Source organism: Sceloporus occidentalis, unplaced genomic scaffold, assembly GCF_023333645.1.
Source record: "Sceloporus occidentalis isolate IW3139 unplaced genomic scaffold, rSceOcc1.0.p SCAF_9, whole genome shotgun sequence".
NCBI lineage: Eukaryota > Metazoa > Chordata > Lepidosauria > Squamata > Phrynosomatidae > Sceloporus > Sceloporus occidentalis.
The window spans coordinates 36,863,754-36,884,934 of NW_028316989.1; the positions used below are offsets into that span (position 1 = coordinate 36,863,754).

The 21,181-nt window shown below is 43.1% G+C and overlaps 1 protein-coding gene across 2 annotated transcripts; it reads left to right on the forward strand.

Moving 5' to 3' along the window:
• The first annotated feature begins 8,171 nt into the window (after positions 1-8,171).
• Positions 8,172-14,354, forward strand: CTXN2 (cortexin 2). Of its 2 annotated transcripts, XM_089537755.1 has the most exons (3): positions 8,172-8,685; positions 10,969-11,115; positions 13,905-14,354. In XM_089537755.1, the coding sequence occupies exon 3, from the start codon at positions 13,953-13,955 to the stop codon at positions 14,196-14,198; it is 246 nt and encodes an 81-aa protein (XP_089393881.1). In that variant the 5' UTR covers positions 8,172-8,685; positions 10,969-11,115; positions 13,905-13,952; the 3' UTR covers positions 14,199-14,354. The 2 variants fall into 2 exon arrangements, with proteins under 2 accessions (XP_089393881.1, XP_089393880.1); XM_089537754.1 differs by lacking the exon at positions 10,969-11,115.
• Positions 14,355-21,181: the final 6,827 nt, after the last annotated feature.

The following is a 21,181-nucleotide window of genomic DNA, read 5'->3' on the forward strand; positions in this document are numbered from 1 at the left end:
TATATATATATATATCCAAATAAGCCAGCTTTCATATTGCCATTTTATGTAAAGACACCACATTACAACCCCATTGTTTGTAATGGGACCTGAGCATCCACGGATATTGGTTACCATGTGGGGTCCTGAAACCAAACCTCAGCAGATACTGAGGTCCAACTGTAAATTATAAACAGATTCAGAGTTCAGATAATACAAAGAAAACATCTGTCCGTTCTTCAATATCATCTCCTTCTTTCTCTTTTGAAGGCTGACTGTTGCATTTGTGCATCTTTATATACAACAGTGATGACTCTACTTCTTTGTGTATTTTATGGGACACATAACTAGTTGGAGAAAGCAAGCAAGCGAGGGAACAATTTGTGCAAGGTCCGTTATTTAAATGTCTTAAAGATAATAATGACCAAAGACTTTCAGACTTTTGCTAAGCTTTGTAGTCAGAAGGAGAAGCCTAAGTAACATCACTCAGAGAAATACCTGATTAAGGAAATGCTTTAGGTACGGATGAATGATCTGCTAGGCACAGGATAAGATTAAAATGTCAGATTTTAGAATGTTCCACAGACTGGAGTTTAGTCACTTGACAGATGATATTAAACACTTTTTAAAAGATGCTTGTATCAAGGGACATCAAGTTAAGGAAATTTAGTTACTGGACAACACAATCTGGAGGTCCCAAAAAAAGTAAAGTAAAGGTTCACCTGTCACCGTAGTCCCTGCGGCCCAAGTGGTCTCTGTCTCTGTTGTACTGATCTTATGGCCGCTTGCGGGATGGATAGTTCGCCTCATAGTTGGCCCAGCTGCAGTGAGGCTCCCCGTGTGGCTGATGGTCTCCAGAGTGGTGCTCCTTGTACCAGGGTTGGTTATATTGATGATGCCGTTCTCCACTGCAGACTTGGTTAGGGATGCCACCGTAGTTGAACTTGCGGTCCCAGTGCCAGTCACCTTGCTCTGCTAACAAAGGAAGGGAACAGGGAAAGGGCTCAGTCTCTTCTGCAAGACACCCAAGAGTTGAGTATTTTGGGGAGGTTTGTTCCGAACAGGATTGCATACAACCTTTGGGATTCTGCCTGAGCTGAAACAGGAGTACATCAGTAAGGGGAATTTCCTCTAAGGACACATAATGTGCAATTTCTGTGCTGTTTTACAGATTGCTTCTGTGATGCAGAAGGCAAGCAATTATACTGTTATCATTTTGCTGGGTTTTTTTTTGTATCTTATGAAGCATTAGTTATAAAATTATACATCAGTGTATGGTTACATAAAAGGTCCGTTATTTCTTACTGGTATTGAAATTCAAAGCATGTATCCACACAGCAGAAATGAAGCAGTTTGACACCACTTTAAGAGCCATGACACAATGCTAAGGAATCCTGGATTTGTAGTTTTGTGAGATATTTAGCCTTCCCTTTCAGACAGCTCTGAATCCCAGAATTCTATAGCACTGAGTCATAGAAATTAAAAGTGGTGTCAAACCACTTAATTTTGTCAGTGTGGCTGCATGCAAGGCCCAAAACAGCCTGAAACCTCAGTAAGTGGAGTCTTTCTCTTCATACACACCTGGAGGGGCAGTCGAAATTCCCTCTTCTACATAAGCATTAAAGGAAAAGGAGCCTTTTCCAGTTTTCATTCTAGCAACCCCACAGAGCAAGGACTTAGGAAAGGGCCTTCTTTGGTGTGGCTCTCTCAATTTGAAATTTCCTCTCCTGGATGCCTGGCTTCATTGCTGAGAAATACTGGAAGGAGCTGTGTGTCAGCTTCCGCCTGGTCTCTAACCTGTACCACTGAAGTGTTTTTGCTTTGGGTCATTGTAGTTGTCACACTGGTATCCCTGAATCTGGGGAGGAGGAGAAGTCGACTGCTGGACCTTCTGAGGAGGACCAGGAGGTATTTGAAGGACAACGGAAACCTGGCTGGTTCCAGGAGGCTCTGGCCAAACTGGCTTCTTGACTCCCTTGGACTCCTCCTTCTTCTTCTGTTCCTACTGAGAGCAAAAGAGGGTGGAAAGGAAGAAGTTAGTGGCAAACCGAAGAGTGAGCTGACCAAAAAGTGGACAAACCACAAAAGTGGAAAAACCACAAATAACAAATACATTCTAATGTAATAAAATTTATTCGGTCTTTGACCAGTATAAACAAATACACTCTATTTTTAACTGAGAGAACACCTCCCTATGAATCTCTAGGTCCTCCAGTGCAACTCTACAGTCAACATCTGCCAGACATTGACCATAGAATTGCACTGGAGGAGCTACAAATACCTAGTAGAATGTTCTCTTTTGGAATCTATAGGTTCTTCAGTGCAACTTTTGGTTAAAGCTGACTATAGGGTTGCACTGGAGATCCTAGATATTGCTAGAGAGACCATTAATACAATCCATTAAAAATAAAAATTAGTTAACTGTTTTTCCTCTGCCCCTTGCTTTTCTTTTTCTGACCCCGAACTATTGTGATTTGATTGTTTTTGCCCTTGACATGTGTATTTTCTCCTGATTCCTGTTCCCATTTTATGCAGTAATGTTTTAACTTTTATATTGTAATTGTTTTACTTTGTATTGTAATTGCTTTTAACTTTTGTAAGCCGCCTTGATCATTTTTTGGAAAGGCGGGGTAGAAATAAAATTTATTATTATTATTATTATTAAAAGAGGAATGCCGTATCCAGGCTAGCAATAAAAGGTGTGAGCAGCCATTTGACAACAAAATTCCAAGTTACTTTCTATTGGTTTAGATCTCTAATTCCCAAACTTTGGTCCTTCGCATGTTCTGAGGTTCGACTCCCAGAATCCCCAATAAATTTGAGCCACAGTCAGGGTTTTTGGGAGCTACAGCCCAAAACATCCAGAGGACGAAAGTCTGGGAATCACTGGTCTACAATGACTGGCGTTATATAGGCCTGGCCTATCAAACTGTGGCCTGTTGAAGTCAGGTCACCTTGTTCAAATCTGGTCTTTGCCACAAATGCCCACAGTTTACCATGGGCAAACAACTCTCACACTATCTCAGCCCCTATAGCAGTGGTTCCCAAACTCTGGTCTTCCAGATGTTTTGGACTTCAACTCCCAGAAGCTGCAGCCATCTTGGCTAGTGGTCTGGGATTCTGGGAGCCAAAGTCCAAAACATCTGGAAGGGCAGAGTTTGAAAATCATTGCCCTATAGGAACAATACTAAATGGAAAATAAGAGCAGCCAAGAGATTGATGATGGTAGAATAGGTTATCCTGGAATAAGATCTGGCTAGCTAGCACCATGATCAAAAGAATCACTTTGTGCTGCAAAATGTTACTGCAGATCCCATTTGTGGCTCCTAGCACCTATAGGGCCATACCTCTGAGACATAAGGAAGGAATTCTATGCGTCCAGGACAGAAGCTTCTCTACCCAAAGTGGAAAGGAGAAGCAGGTATGAACCTCATTGTCACCATCCAGGGATAACTAGTGGTTTCAGTGTCATGGAAGGGTAGAATCAGGGTCATATTTCAGGTTTTAAGGGAACTGTCCATGGTGCTGAACCATATCAATCAAACTCAGCATCTTAGATGGTAATAAAACTGAGAGTAGATTGAATGAACCCCTGACATGGAAGCCATGACCCGTATCTTTTCAAATACTTAAACAGGGTTTTAATCTCACCTCTTAACCATCTCTTTGGTTTGCAAAATGTACAATCATTACATAAAATTCACATATTAAGCTGCATAAAATACACATATTAAGAGATCTACGCAATAATTTTTTTACAATACGTAGAACAATAATTAAATATAAAATTCATGTTTACAATTCATGATTAAAAAGAGATGGGTCTTCAAATGTGTCTTATATTCCGGCAGCTGGTTTAGCTGTCGGATCTCTTCTGGCTGGTCATTCCAGTCTTCGGGCGGCCAATGAGAAGGTCCTCTGGGTAACAGCTGTCAGTCAGGTTCTTGCAGGGTGCAGCAGCTGCCTCCCAGAGGATCTCAATGTTCAGGGTGGATTGTACAGAGAAGGCAATCCTGTAGATAACCTGGACCCAAACCATGTAGGACTTTAAAGGTCAAAACCAACACTTTGTACTTTGCCTGGAAACTAATTGGCAACCAATGGAGTGACTTCAGTATAGGTGTAATATGTTCAGTCTTGGATGTTCTTGTAACCAATCTGGCTGCCATATTTTGAACCAACTGAAGTTTCTGAACTTGGCACAAAGGTAGCCCAATGTAAAGCGCATTGCAAAAGTCCAACCTTCAGTTTTCCAGCGTGTACATTACTATCTTTAGGTCCTCCAGATCCAGGAAGTGACACAGCTGGCATATCGGCCAAAGCTGATAGTAAGCACTCCTGACTGTCGCATCTACCTGGGCTGACATTTGGAGAGACGGATCCAATCCAGGAGCACTCCCAAGCTGTGAATGCAGTCATTCAGGGGGAGTGTAACCCCATCCAGAACTGGTCGACACACTTCCATTCCCAAATTAGTACCCTTGGTGGCAAGCACCTTTGTTTTGTCTGGATTCAGTTTCAATTTGTTTTTCCTCATCCAGCCCATTACCTCCTCTAGGCATACATCCAGAGGAGACATGCTATCTTTAGCTGAGGCTATTTTGGAAGGCATGGAGAAATATATTTGGTTGTCATCAGCCTATTGATAACACCCTGCCCGATGCCTCCGGATGATCACTCCAGCGGTGTCATGTAAATGTTAAAAAGCATTTGGGATAGAATGGCACCTTGTAGGTGCCATATAGCAGCTCCCTTTTTGAGGAGCTACTACCCCCAAGCACCACCACCTGGAACCTGCCTGAGAGATATGACCAGAACCACTGCAGCAGAGTGCCTCCAGCTCCCAAACCCCTCAGTAGGATACCATGGTCAATGGTATTGAAAGCCGCTGAGAGGTCTAAAAGCAGCAGCAGGGGCACACTCCCCTTTGGAGTTGAGATGAAGATCATCCACTAAGGTGACCATAGCAATCTCAATTCCATATCCTGCCCTGAAGTCGGTTTGAAATGGGTCAGGGAAGTATGTGTCATCCAAGACTGACTGGAGTTGGAGGGCAACTGCCTTCTCAATCACCTTACTCCAAAAAGGAAGGTTTGAGGCTGGTTTGTAGTTATTAAGATCCAGGGGATCCAGGGAGGGCTTTTTCAGCAGTGGTCTCACTGCTGCTTCTTTTAAACAGGATGGAAAATTTCCCTCCCTGAAAGGTGTGTTAATAATTTGTTGTATTTGAGATCTAACTGCATCTCCTTCCTGGACGACCAGCCAAGAGGGAGAGGGATCAAGAAAGCAGGTTGTCTTCCTTACTTTCCCCAGCAGCTTGTCCAGATCAGCAGCAGTGTTGCCAATTTCCGGGACATTAACCCTAGGAACTCTCTTTTGGTGTTTCTAGTAACACAAGGCCTAGTGCTGACATTGTGCAGCTATTCGTTGGCCCCTTTCATACTACACATTTATAGGCCATAGCACTATGATTTCACTTTAACCCCCACGATTGCATCCAAGAAATCTTGGGATTTGTAGTTTAAGAAAGCATTAGAGCAGACTATCTAAGAGGTTTAAGTACCCTTCCTGATACTGCAGTTCCCAGGATGCCATCAAATGTTGCCACTGCAATTGCAATGCTAGAATCGTATAGTGTGAATGGCCCTTTACTCTCTTTAATATTTCTTTTCTTTCTCCCCTTTTTTTGTGATGAGAGAGGGAGAGGAAGAATTAGTGGGAAAACACGAGGAGAGTTACAAATGTAGTATAAAGACATCTGGGCCACTGTTAACATTTTGTGAGGGAGTTAGAATGATTGCAACTAAAAGCTTCATGTCTTCTTCTTTTTAAACGTATTTTGATAATTATTTCCAAAGGGAATGTCTATAAAATAACATTTCATCTTTAAGGGATCACGGGATTCTTTGCTGTATACGGTCTCGGTTTCCATAACCATGAAGGTAAGATTAATCGAAGTGCTTTTCTGGCAGTCCCACACGAACTGGAAGGCTGCCTTTGGTCAAACACAGCAAATGACTGGTGCAGAATTAATAGCAAATAAATATGAAGGATGGCTCTATAATTTCATCCTGTGCATCCTGTGCAACTTTTTAAATGAATTGAATCAGCGCAAGTGTGAACATGCTGTCGGTTGGATTTTGGTCCCCTGTGGCACGGCCACCCCTGTGACACAACTCCATTTTGATTTGATCTTATTGATGAATGTGAACGTGCAGTAAATTGAAATGGGTGGATCAGATCGCGGTTTGAATAGCTAAACATCTTTTTGGCACTAAATCGGTTCATCAATTCGGCTTAAAAATCAGTTTATTACATAGGAAGAATGAGGCCCACAAGAGAAGGTGTTTCCACCGGACAAAGGAAATGTCTTTCCTTTAGTTCTCAAGGGCAGGCAAGATTTCAATACAGGGCAGGGCATCTGGAAATGCAACTGTTATTCCCTTGAATTCCTGGAAGGAGACCTTTTCAAGACAAAGGAGTGAGGAAAGAGCCAGTGGCGGCCTTCAGAGCCCAGCCAAAAAGGAGATGGATGTCACCACCTTCCTTCCCTGGTCTCTCTTCATCACAGGGCTCTTCAACAAGAAGCCAAAGGGAAGCTGCACAAGTCAGGCCTCCTCCCTTGGAAGAATCGATCCAATCCATCGTCCATCAGTGCTTCCCATCCACCCCTTTGGAAATCAGTGCATGGGACGCTTCAAGTATATATATGTGTGTGTGTGTGTGTGTGTGTGTGTATATATATATATATATATATATATATATGAATAAAACTGTTTAAATAGATAGCCGTAAACAGATACCGCTAAACTTTTCAAGCTTGGGCTTTTATTCATTATTCCAATATATATTGGAATAATATATATTATCTGTTTACGGCTATCTATTTAAACAGTTTTATTCTGCCTCCCACCCGCCAAAATATGTCCACAGTATAAAATCTCTCTTCTAAAAATAGATGAAAAACCTAAAAGGGTCACGTTTAAATATACACTTGAAAGCAGTCCATGGAGGGATGCAGGGTGAGCAGAGGTCCTTTTATGTAAATAATAATAATAATAATAATAATAATAATAATAATAGTCCATGTGGGGATGCAGAATGAGCAGAGGTCCTTTTATATAAATAGAGAAAGAAAGAAAGAAAGAAAGAAAGAAAGAAAGAAAGGTAGGTCTGTGTAGGAATGCAGGGTGAGCAGAGGTTATAAATATAAATATAATAATAATAATAATAATAGTCCATGTGGGGATGCAGAATGAGCAGAGGTCCTTTTATATAAATAGAGAAAGAAAGAAAGAAAGAAAGAAAGAAAGAAAGAAAGAAAGAAAGAAAGAAAGGTCTGTGTAGGACTGCAGGGTGAGCAGAGGTTATAAATATAATAATAATAATAATAGTCCATGGAGGGATGGAGGGTGAGCAGGGTTCCTCCTCACCGAGGAGGACAAGGCAGAGCCAAATGGAGGACCTTCCCGAAAAGAGAAGAGGGGAAGGAAAAAACAACAGCAGCAACAGCCCACAAACCCTGCTGCCTGGAAACATCGAGCCCCGCTTCCGAGGGAAGGCTCCAAATGGAGGGCCTTCTGAGCATCCCTCCGGAGCGAAGGGGGGGGGGGAGGACCGCGTCCTGGAAAAGGAGGACGCCTGGCCACCCTGGAGTAACAATGCCTTTATTCACAGGGGTGTGTGTGTGTGTGTGTGTGTGTGAAGGGGGGGTGACAAGGTTGGTGGGAAAGGGACCCCCAAAGAGTCTATGGGGGGCAGGGGGTCCTCCCCAGAGACCCGCCTCAGGCTTTAGAGTCCCCTCAGCAGCCAAGTGAAAGGAGGAACCCTCCTCCCAGGTGCCTCAGGAGATGGTTTCCTCAGGGAAGGAAAGGAAGGAGGGAGGGAGGAAGAAGAAAGGGAGGAGGGAGGGAGGGAAAGAAAAAAGGAAGGAAGGAGGGAAGGAAGGAAGGAAGGTAGGAAGGGAAGAGGAAGGGAAGGGAAGGAAGGAAGGAGGGAAGGAAGGAAGGAAGGAGGGAGGGAGGGAGGGAAGGAAGGAAGGAGGGAGGGAAGGAAGGTAGGAAGGAGGAAGGGAAGGAAGGAGGGAAGGAAGATAGGAAGGAAGGAGGAAGGGAAGGAAGGAAGGAAAGAAGGAAAGAAGGAAGGAAGGAGGGAGGGAGGGAAGGAAGCGAAGGGAAGGAAGGAGGGAGGAAAAGAAGGAAGGAAGGAAGGAAAGAAAGAAGAAAGGAGGGAAGGAAGGAAGCTAGGTAGGCGTCCGCCTCCGCCGCTGCGCCTGAGGAGGAGGCGGTTTGGGGATGCTCCGCACGTAGAGCGCTTGGGAGGAAGTTTGGGGCGCCTGAGGCGTCAACCTGAAGCAGGAGCAGAAAGAGGAGAAAGAGGAGGAGGAGGAGGAGGGGCTCCATTGCATCCCTCCCTTGTTTTCGAGAGAGACGACGAAGAAGAGGACCCTCCTGCTGCTCCTGCTGTTCCCTGGAAGCGATGCCGGAGGGACGCCTGTAGCCATGGAGGAGGAGGAGGAGGAGAAGAAGGAGGAGGAGGAGGAGGCAGCCCCGCCGCCAGGAAGAGGAGCAGGAGGCTCCCGGGGGGCTTAGGCCCCAGACCCCCGACGCCGCCGACGCCGCCGACGCAGCCAGGAGCCGCCTTCTGGGAGCCCTTTCGGACTTGGAGAGGCGGAGAGGATGGGGGCCAAGGCGGAGGAGGCCACGGGTGGGTACTCGGGGGCTGGAGGGCCAGGGCAGCCGGGGGCAGCAGCCAGCCACACTAACGCGGAACTAACGCGGGTTGGGAGCGCTTTGCACGAGGGAGGCACGGCTGGAGAAGAATCCTCCTTCCTTTCATGAGCCCTGAAGGCACGCTTTGCTCTCCGCGGGGCTTCCTTTCACAACCGCAGACTCAACAGTTGGGCTTTTGTTGCCCAGGCCTCCTCCTCTGTGTGGTGTGTGTGTGTGTGTGTGTGTGTGATAACAAGCCTCCCTTCACTGGCAGAGATGTGTGTTATCACGACCAAGATGGTTGCTGCCAGAGCAACACAACACTCTCCGCAACACATGCTTTGCGAGGGGAAGGTTTGGGGGAATGCTTCCTTGAATTGCAACATATATATATATATATATATGTGTGTGTGTGTGTGTGTGTGTGTGTGCATTAGGTGATCCTTGCAAAAAAGGAATGCTTCCTTGAATTGCCATATATATATATATATGCATTAGGAGGTGCTCCTTGCAAAAAAGGGGAATGCAGATGATAGATAGATAGATAGATAGATAGATAGATAGATGCATTAGGTGCTCCTTACAAAGAGGAATGCTTCCTTGAATTGCCATAAATATTTTATATATATATATATATATATATATATATGAGAATGCATTAGGCGCTCCTTGCAAAAAAGGGGAATGCTTCCTTGAACTGCCATAGAGAGAGATATAAAATGCATTGGGCACTCCCTACAAAAAAAGGAAATGCATCCTTGAATTGCCATAGATCGATACATAAATGCGCGGTGAAGGGTCTGTGGGCCGCGTTTCCCCGGGTGACGTGCGACATACTATTGCTTGTGGTTCAGGGGTAACTCGAAGGCCAAATGTTCAAGATGGCTGCCCACACCTTCAAGAGCATGGCCTCATGGTCCCCGGCGTACAATTCTGTCAAGGTTGGATCTTGACTTTTCTGCACCGAATCTTAACAGGGTTTTTCTTGTCCTGCAGGAACTCACTTCTGGAGATTGATCCGGAAATAAGCCCCACTGTTTTCATGGGGGCTTACTCCCAAGGGAAACGCATAGGACTGGAGTCTTGATTATGTCAAGCTGGGCATGTTTTCTTCCTTCTCCAGCACTAGAACATATGGCACCTAGGGCCTGGACAGACCGGCCAAAATAAAGCTGCTTGGGGTCACTTTGGAGGTACGCTGTTTAAATACTGCATGTGTCCTAAGAGGCCGGAACCTGCGCCAAAGCCATGCTCCAATCCTAAGGACTGGAGTGCAGCTTTGGTGCAACTTCTGGCCTCTTAAAATGTGTGTGTCATTTAAACAGCATACCTCCAAAGTGACCCGAAGTAGCTTTATTTTGGCCTGTCTGTTCGGACCCCTATACAACTTTAAGTCCTAGTTCAGGAAATCATGCTTCAGTAGTTAAGCTCAGAAAAATCTTTATTCGGTAACTATAGATCCATTCCAGTGACGTTATTGTCAGAGAGAAACGTCAAGTGTTAACATTGACTGGCTAGACAATACATTATTTCAAATTCATGATGGGCTGCATTCTCATTCATTATAATTCATGAATACATTTCCCTCTCTCTTTCCCAGACTGCCTCCCTGTAGTTTTAGTGCCACATACCTTCCATCATGGAATGACTTTGGATGGAGCCATGTCTGCCTCTTTTCCGTCTTGTCTTCCCACCTGTGCCTGGGATCACTAAATAGCTACTATGTCCTTTAGTACTATATAATCCATCGCACTAATGTCCCACATTAAGGCAAGGGGAAAAAACAATCCCCCCTTCACACAAAAGCTCCACACAAATATATTATATATGCAGCATATAGAAACAACCCCTCCCATATCACAGAATCATAGCACCACAGAGTTGGAAGAGACCACAACCGCCATTCAGTCCAATCCCCTGCCATGCAGGAACTCTCAGTCAAAACACTCCTAACAGATGGCCATCCAGCCTCTGTTTAAAAACATAATAATAACAACTTTATTACGGCCATTTGCCAGCACATCTGTTTAAAAACCTCCAAAGAAGGGGACTCCACTACACTCCAAGGGAGTGTTTCCCACTGCTGAACATCTCTGACTGTCAGGAAGTTCTTCATAATGTTTAGGTGGAATCTCTTTTTTTCCTGTACTTTGCATCCATTGCTCCTGGTCCTAGTCCCTGGAGCAGCAGAAAGCAAACTTGATCCAGCCTCACTATGGCATCCTTTCAGATATTTAAACAGGGCCATCATATCGCTTCTTAACCTTCTCTTCTCCAGGCTAAACACATCCAGCTCCCTAAGACTCTCCTCATAAGGCATGGTTTCCAGACCGCTCACCATTTTAGTCAACTTCTTCTGGACATGCTCCAGCTTCTCCACATCCGTTTTGAATTGTGGTGCCCAGAACTGGACACAGTATTCCAGGTGAGGCCTGACCAAAGCAGAATAGAGTGGTACTATTACTTCCTTCGATATAGACACTATAAGTGTTGATGCAGCCTAGAATCGCATTGGCTTTTTTAGCTGCTGCATCACTCATGTTCAGTTTGTGGTTCCCTGGGACTCCTAGATCCCTTTCACATGTAGTCTTGTTAAGCCAGGTGTCCTATATCCTCTATCTGTGCATTTCATTTTTCTGCCTAAGTGTAGTACTTGACATTTCTCGCTGGTATTTTTGTTAGTTTTGGCACAGTTTTTAATCTATTAAGGTTAAATTTTGAATTTTGATCTTATCTTCTGGGGTATTAGCTACTCCTCTTAATTTAGTGCCATCTGCACATTTGATAAGCATGCCCTCTATTCCTTCATCCAAGTTATTGATAAGTGATTATATCAACCTGGTTCAGATTTCTCAGGGTATTTATCATGAATTCCCTTGCCCCCCACTAAGGTTGGAGCCTTTACATTATGACAATACACCCATTCATTCTGCGCATCAGGGAAGGGGTTCCATTCAATGTAATACCACAGTTTCCCTTTATACAGTGCAGAGTCTAATTTTTTTCTTTAACTTCAAAATGCTTCTCACCATCTACTCTCTGCTGGTAGTTTTAGTAACCTGCAATGGAAAATGGTGTAAATATTTGTTAATAATAATAATAATAATAATAATAATAAGATTTATTTATATACCGCCCAATCACTGGGAATCCAAGCAGTTTACAACAGAGGGGCTAACAGATGTTATGTTAGTCTTGGCAGGTCCAACTCTGCCATCACAGTGTTTACCAAATGCTTTATCATGAAAGGGACAATATATTTTGGTGCATGCCTTTAAGGAACCTTGTGGAAGGATACACTGACTCTTCCACTTTAAACTCCCAATTAGAGCCATGTTGTTTGTCAGCATATTTCTTATACGTCTCTTTGGCCTCTTTCAAAGCCAGTGCAGTGACAGGCCAAGCACCATGCACTTCTCCTGCCCAGTCAGTCAATGAAATGGGGTCGGACTGTATGATCTCAAGGCTTGCCAGTGCTCTCAAATTTTCCCTATCTACTACTGCAAATGGAGAATGCTCAGTTCTCTTATATACAGAGTTATTTTAAGCCACTTCTGCAAAAGCCAATAATTTATCCCATTTATCTTGGTAATTTGTACACCATGTCAAGTATTGCTCCAAAATCTGATTAACTCCATTTGGCCAGCCATTTGGGAATGGTGGGCAGTGCTCATAGCCTGTGCCATGCCAATTTCAGAAAAGCTTTCCATAATTACAACGTAAATTGGATGCCTAATCTGAAATCTTCTTTTGGGGGATCCGTATACAATGCTAAACTAATAGTTTAGCCAGCTACTGGACCTGTTTCGAAAACAATTCCACCACTACCTAAAACATAGCTTTGCCTTGGCTAGAGGGTAGGTCGACAATAAAATCCGTACTAACATGTGAGTATGGTCTAGTTGGTGTAGGTAGAAGTTGCAGTAGTGCCTTTCATTTATTAGCCTCCCTTTTTGATACTGCACACACAGGATAGTCTCTTACATACGTTTCCACATCCATTCTCAAAGTGAGCCAACAATATATCTCTGTACCAAGTGCAGTGTTTGAACAAAGCCGAAGTGCCCTGCAACTTTAACATCATGACACAACTATAGTATCTTTCTTCTCATGCTTTTGAAAACAAAAATGTTATTTTATTTATTTTTAGGTAATTGCTGTCACTGCTGCTTAGCCCACTTTTCTTGTTTCACCCCTTCTAAAAGGCTGGATTGTAATGATTTCTTTGGCCCCTTCTCCTTCTTTGGAGGTTTTTAAACAGAGGCTGGATGGCCCTATGTTGGGAGTGCTTTGATGGTGTGTTCCTGCATGGCAAGGGGTTGGACTGGATGGCCCTTCTGGTCTCTTCCAACTATGATTCTACAACCCTTGATTAGGGTTTGTTTCTTTGTCTGCCCTTGAGTACTCACTCCCAACCCCAATTGGGCTGCTGTGAATACAGAGTCCAGTGTTTCCTTCTTTTGACTTTTGTGTTGAGGCTATTTGGACAAAGCATCAGCTGACAAGATTCCTCCCGCCACAGAAAATACTTCATTGTGAATTTATATTTGTAGAAAAACTCGGCCTATCTAATTTGCTTGGGTGTTATTTTTCTAACTATTCACAAGGCTTGCATGTTCCTGTGATTTGTCCATACCTCAAAGGGGCAAGTCCAGCAGGTGACACCAGTTTTCAAGAGCCCTCTTAACAGCTCCAGCTTCCTTTTCCAAAACCAGCAGAGTGGGCGAAACACCAACAGAATCCCTAATCTGTCCTGACTACCCACCGTTAAATAAACACACTCACACACTGAAGACTGAGGGATAGGACACCTGGTCAGGGGGGAATATTATCCTGATAGACCACTGCAACTCCACCACTCTATCCCCCAGGTCTCACCTGCCGCTGCACAGTGATGGGTGAGCAAAGCTGAGAGAGATTACCCCCCCACTCCAAGCCTCATCCAACCAGGTCTCTGTAATAATGTCAGGTGGGCATGTTCATCCATGATCAAGTCCTGGATTGCAGCTGTCTTACCATTCATCTCCAGCTGGATTTGGAGACTCATCATCAATGTTTGTAAGTCATTCGAAACAAGTCCGTCTTTGTCATACAAATGTATCAGCCACCTCCCCTAAAGTAAGACTTTCCCTTTCATTTATTTAGATTAGCCTTCTAGCAACAAAGCTTGTGATTTTCTATATAACTCAAACCATCTTCTGTTTTTGTGCATAGGTGAAGAAGTGAAAATCCTGACATCCCAGCAGGATGTGAAGCCCCGCGATGAGCAGTAACTACTGCAACAACGTGTCAGTGAGCATGAGCGTCAACGAGGTGTCCACCTTTCCCCTGACTCTGGAGCAAAAAACCGGCTTTGCCTTTGTAGGGATCCTGTGTGTCTTTTTAGGACTTCTGATTATAAGATGCTTCAAAATCTTATTAGACCCTTATAGCAGTATGCCATCATCCACGTGGGAGGATGAGGTTGAAGGGCTGGATAAAGGGACATTTGAGTATGCTCTTGCATGATAAATCCCAAAAGAATACCCTGCCTTAATTATGATATTTTTTTTCATTTGGGGGCTGGAGGAATAACCCAGACAGGAGGCATTTGTAACAAACACATGTTTTGAAGATGTGGTGGTGGTGGTATCTTTTTGTTAAATAAAGCTTTATTGCAGATTCATAAAATCATTTTTACCTAGATTTTGGCTCTGGGGCATTGTGGTTTTCAAAACTGAACATAAGAACGAAGTAATATGTGTGTGGGAGGAGGTGAGTTCAAGCATGAACAAGGTTTATACTTTCAACATAACTTGAAGACTAAAACAGTTTGATTTGGTTTTATTCGAGCAGTAATGGCTAACCTCTTCACCAGCTAAAGGCTCTAAAGCCAAGCAAGTAATGGAACAGAGTCCCCATCTTAGTACTGGTGTCATAATGTCTTTCAAGCAAATTTCCTAAGGAGAACTGAGGTGCATGAACTGAAGAAACTGGGAGGTTCCTATTTCAGGGTGTGATGGGAAGACACCACAAAGGCTCCTGTGATGCAGCTTCAAAGACTGCTATGAATTCTGATTTTGTGCTGGGCAGGACATCAACCAAGAACTTCACATAATGAATATTTAGCAGGCATAGGTTGGGAAAATCTGCTCAGAACTACAGTGGGAACAAAAGCTTGAAGCTTTCCCCTTCCCTGCCATGGTCCTGCTCCAATCTGCCCTGCTACCAAAAGGTGGCTACTAAGTCTAACAAAAACATGCAAGCTACATTGGGTCCTAGGTGTGGGGAAAGTTTCAGTAGAAATTAGCACCAGTATTATACATCAGCTATTTAAATGTGCATGCATAGCTAAGTAATGTCTCCTCTGAACAAATCTTGCCAAGGAAACCTCATGATAGGTTCACCTTAGTATTACTGTAAGACAGAAATGCCTTGAAGGCACATAACAAGAATAGGGGAATGGGGTAGAGAAAGAGACCAATTTTTAAAAAAATGCTATCCAAATCCTTTATGATTTGCCAACACCTATCCTACCGTAATTCTGAATTTTTAGTTAACTATAAAAACAGCTGCTGATGCCAATTCTGTGAGTTAATGCCTAGCAATAGGAATGGGAGAACAGATTCACATGCAGCAATTGAATAGCAATTCAGGAAAAATTGGAAGCAAACACTAGCACCTAATCATTCAGCAATTAACTGCCATCAGTCCTTCAAGCAACTGGGAGAAGTCAGTCTGGGGCTGCTATGGCTTGTGAAGAGCACTTGGGTGTGTTGTCACAGTGAGATTTGTCAAGAAAACGTCTATGAAGCTACAAGAAGGAAACAATAAAAAGTTGTGCTTCATGGTCACCTCTTAGCTCAGACAGCAAGAGCAAGAGTGACAATATTTCTGACAGCTGTTAAATTGCACTTTTAAGAAAGGTTGGAATCAAAATTTCATCTCGGCAGCTATGTCAATCTCATTAAAAAGATGCACTGAGAACCACTGAGACAAGGCCAATCAGCACAGACAACTCATTCATTTCTATGATTTCATATTATGTCATTTGCGTTATAATCTAACCAAAGGTAGGTCTGTCAGCTAAATTAAACCAAAGGAATGGTAAGTCTTTCAGCTAAATGAAATGCCACTCAGATTGCATTAGATTTGTATATCAACCAAGAAGAACAGAAAAGCAGAGTCCAAAGAGTAGAGTCAGTTTAGATGCTTCAGGAAACAAATGCTATGGAACTCTGCACGAAGTTCACAGTAGGACAGAGTTTGGTGGTGCAACACATCAACCATATGTAGAAGATCCTATAAGAAATCCCTACTATCTTTTCTCAAGGGAGAATCTCAACCAGGAAGACTAGGAAATATACCTGCTGCTTATTCTAGTGGCAGGAGACATCTGCGTCTTGAGGTATTTGTTACTTCAGTCAAAGACTCTGGATTTGTCTGCCAGCAAAGCCAAAAATGGGTGGGGACAGAACAAAAAATGGGCAAAGTTACAGATCTGACTCACATTTGTTCACTACGCAATATATCCAGGCATTCTCCTTCCCTAATTTGTGCAAGGTTCCCTACAATAGCTTTTTAGACTGGGAAACAGAATAGGGATGAGAGTCTAGGGATCCACAGTTGGCCTGTGGTCCAGTGAATCCCATCCATGATTGATCTAACAGATGGTGTATTTGGAAAATGAATAGCTTGAGGGATACACCTACATACATAGTGGATCATTGTCCATAAAAGGAACACACACATACCAGGGCAACTTGGTCCATAAACAATCATTCTCTCCATTTGATAATCGCAGGTAACCTTCTGCTGACCATGGACATTCCATTTTTAACCATTTTAACCACTATATCTAATATACATTGATGCATCTTTCCTTCTTGTATATAGTGAAGCATTTTAAAAGTCATGTTCTACTAGTGACATCACTGTATCTTTGAGATAATGGGGGTGGGTCCGGAACAAATCCCCCACAAAAATGGAGGGGCTGAGCAGACAGAGAGGAAAAACGGTTGTTCCTAGATTTTCCCAATTTGGCTAGAACCCCCACTGTCCACATGACCTGCTCCCAAGGCGGACCAAACAATCATGGACAGTCCACATCACACAACATCAACTCACGCCACTCAGTTTTTTTCTGCCTCCACCATTGCATGAACACACCGCCTGTGACTGCCAATTACGCCCCTTGTCTCACCCACCTGCCATCCCATCGGATGGCTTGTGTGACCAGCCACAGTCACACAAGTGATACACCTTTTCTACAGTGCATCGGTGCGCCCAGTGACACATTGGCAAAGCACAATCATGGAGGCCTCCCTATACATGTACTCTTTCACTTCTTCACCTCATGGCCCACTGTTGGACTGGCCAGTTTGTGCATGGTTTTATTACATCCGTTGCATTATTGGTGAACTGCTGTGTTTGTCATAATTCCACTTCATGGGGTGTGTGACAGCTTGTTGCCACGATGGGTAGATGGCGCATCTGGCCACTCATATGCCTGTACACCCAACAAAGGAAAAACACCATATGGTGAGCAATGGCACCAGTGGCTGTGGCTCACTGGGCCGAGGACACAGGCTGCAGACCACTTCAATAAGCCATCCAGGCTTTCCTGCATTCCTGCACTCACAATATGCTATTTATACACCGGTGCAATCATGCACACTTTCAACATTAGAGCAAAAGGGCATTATTTTGCTCCTGGTATTTCACCTCAGAAAGTGGCCGCATCCTGGTTTCACCTTGTTTTGGTCTCGTACATCACATAAGCAGCTGAGACTCAAAATGGGCTCAGACTAGTTTTGAGGTTAACAACACTGTTTTAGCCTGGAACAAGGTTTCAATTAAAACCAAAAACTTGAATGGGATATCTAACAGGATCATCTCCAGTGTAGGCTGGATGCCTAGATTTTCATGTGCTGTTTCATATCTTGCACATGATAGCCTTTTCCATGTTGATGTTCTCTTGGGAGGACAGCTAAGTTTCTCCAAACCTTTGGTTAGTTTTGTTTGTGTTGTCACAATTGACCATGGATCGGAGGAACACACCCATGAAAGCTGGCTGAATTTTCCAGAAGAATACAGGGATCTAATGGAAACTGAGGCCAAGAAGAAAAATTAATTAAGAAAATTAGAACAAAATGTTATAGTTACAGCCCATTTCCTTTGAGTTAATTCCCTCCCTTTCTGGTGTTACAGAAAATCCAGTTACTGGTGGATTGGCTCTGTGTGTGTGTGTGTGTGTGTGTGTGTGTGTGTGTAAGTCGGCTGTCCCAGTTCGCCCCTTTTCACTTGCTGCCCCTCACTCCTGGAACCTTCTTCCCCCGCGAGCAAGAGCCATCACTTCTTTAACCAGCTTCAAAACGGAGTTGAAGACCATCCTGTTCAGAGAAGCGTTCCCAGACATTGTGTGATTGTCATTTGCTATCTGATGTTCTTTTTGTTGCCTGTTTTATTGAACCATTTCCTGTATTGCTATGTATTTTATTTGTATTATCCTAACATTTCTTAGAGTGTACGCCATAGGCAGGTTGACTCTTTTATATTTGTTTTTTTTATGTACAGTGCTGTGCAAATCTACAGCACTATATAAATAATAATAATAATAATAATAATAATAATAATAATAGAGCAGGGGGGGAAAGGGAGGGCAAATGGTTCAAAGGCCAATTTTGCAGCCCAAGGAGAACTCACCATTGGTTACTGAAACTCAGAAATATGCTTTTTAAAAAGCCTTTGAGGGATGGGACAGTGTGTCTGATTCTAAATGAAAAGCATCACCGCATTTTTTTTTAATTTCCATAAAATTTTAAGGGAGGGATAATGTTGGACTTCAGAGGACTGCATTGTTAGTCTGGGAAATGAATGTGCAAAGGGATCTTGAAGCACCTTTGAGAGAAGAAGCTGGTAAGAGAGAGAAGCTGGTAGCATGAACTTTCCTAGACTTGAGTCAACATCTGCATCTGAAGAAACAGAGTCAAGTCTACAAAAGGTCATGTCACCAGCTTCTTTCTTTCTATTAGTTTTAAAGGCACTACAAGATCCTTTTGCACACTGTATGGAAAATAGCATCCATGTATGTATTTTTTATTTTGCATTTTACAATTCACATCTAAGGCAAGGGAGATGGTCTGTGTTTGAAGTATTTTCCAATCTTTTTCCTGGTAAGGAAACCCTGGTAAGGAAACCCCAGATGTAAAACTCACATATGCACAGCTTTAATTCTGTCCAGCAAAGAGCTAACACAGAACTCAGAATAACCACCATTTGCATCTTATAAATACATATATAAATAAATAGCCAAAACAGAATAAATAACCAAAAAAGCACAAGGAAGCCAGCAGATTTATAATAAATAATAAATAATAATAAATAATTTATTTATAGCCCACCCAAACTCTAGGAATCCGGCAAGGCACAACAGTAAAAATTCATTAGAAATACAATAAAATACTAAACGATCCCTTCCCAACCCCCTCCCCAATATTAAAACTACAATTAAACAGTCAGAGTTTAAAAACAATAAAATGCAATATAACAAAATATCCGTCTTACATTATACTATAAAAGAATCCATGCAGTGTAGGAAACTAATACATCCACTATAAAAACATATTTACATCAGAAATCCCTACTGTTTGCTTGTTTTCTTAAGGCAACCAGGACTAGTTGGTCTTCCCCTCTTACATTCAAGGTTTTCCTGAGCAAATGTAGTTCAAGCTCTGGACCTTGGAGTCAAGTGTGGCTCATGTCAAAATGACTTGACCCCCTTCCTCCCAGTGGTCTGAACCATCCAACTGTGTCCATTTCCAGTGAATGGTCCAAGTGGCCTCGGCGGGGTTACGCAGCCTCTCCCTGTGTCTTGCCCTGCAACCCCTGACCAGTACAAAATGGTTTCAGACCTGTCGATTCATCCAATGGGGGTGAATCTGCAACACGCGGTCCAATTGGCCTGAACAGGGTCAAAAGACCCTTCCTCGAACTCGCCCCATCAGACCTGACCAACAGCAACTGGTTTTGGACCTCTCCAAACCACTTAGGAGATTATCGCACCGGCAAATGGGCCGGCCTGAGTCCAGCCCTGTTTCAAAACTTTCATCCCTGGCTCAGGCAGGACTCAGTCTGGCCAATTTGCTGTTGCGATAATCTCCATAGTCCAGACCATTCAATGGCAAGATAGTCTTAGACCAATACATTGCAAAGGCAATCAGCCATTTTTGCTTGTCAAAACATTTCCAGTGGAGGCACCTTTGAATATTCGACATAAAAAGATCTTGAAAAGGGCTTGTCAGGAATCTAATACAAGGAATTAGAGAATAAATTAATCCACCCGCTTAAGAAGGTATTTCATAACATTCTAATAGAGGGAAAAACCACATTCATGAAATTGTGCTAACATCTACAGACAGAGCGAGAGACAGTAAAGGGGTCTATGGTTAAATGGAGCCAACTATTTCTATTCTAGAGTTTAAAAAATGGGAAAGTTCTTCTTTGGTTCTGAAGACAGGTCTGAGCCCTCATTCCTGGGTGCCAGGCATGCAATTTCAAGATCTTTTTTCTATCTCATTCCTTTTTACATAGAATAGGCAAAGGTGCCTTCAAGGAACCTGAACAGTGAGCCTGTGCAGGGGTCAAGTCCGAAAAGCTAAAGCACAGAATGAACTCAGGCTTGCTAGAGAGGTTAAGAACAACAAAAAAGGCTTTTTTGGATATGTCCGCAGCAAAAGGAAGAAGAAGGAAACGGTAGGGCCACTGTGTGGAGAAGATGGCAAAATGCTAACAGAGGACAGAGAAAAGGCAGAATTACTCAACACCTTTTTTTGCTACAGTCTTCTCAGAAAAGGAAAAGGATGCTCAACCTGAGGATAATGGAGCAGAGGACAGAATAGGGGAAATTCAGCACAGAATAAGTAAAGAGATAGTACAGGAATACCTGGTTAACCTAAATGAATTTAAGTCTCCAGGACCAGATGAACTACATCCAAGGGTATTAAAAGAACTGGCAAATGGAATATCGGAGCCATTGGCAATAATAATCTTTGAGAACTCCTGGAGAACAGGAGAAGTTCCAGCGACTGGAGGAGGGCAAACATTATCCCCATCTTCAAAAAGGAGAAAAAAAGATCCAAACAGTTATCATCCAATTAGTCTGACATCAATACCAGGAAAGATTCTGGAGCAGATCATTAAACAGAGAGTCTGTGAACATCTAGAAAGCAATGCCATAATCACAAAAAGTCAACACGGGTTTCAAAGAAAGAAGTCATGCTGGACAAACCTGATCTCTTTCTCTGATAAAATTACCAGATTGTTAGATGAAGGGAATGCTGTGGATATAGTATATCTTGATTTCAGTAAGGCCTTTGACAAGGTTTCCCATAAGATTCTTGCAAACAAGCTTGTCAAATGTGGGCTGGACAAGGCAACTGTTACATGGATTTGTAATTGGTTGACTTGGTGAAGCCAAAGGGTGCTCAACAATGGCTCCTTTTCATCTTGGA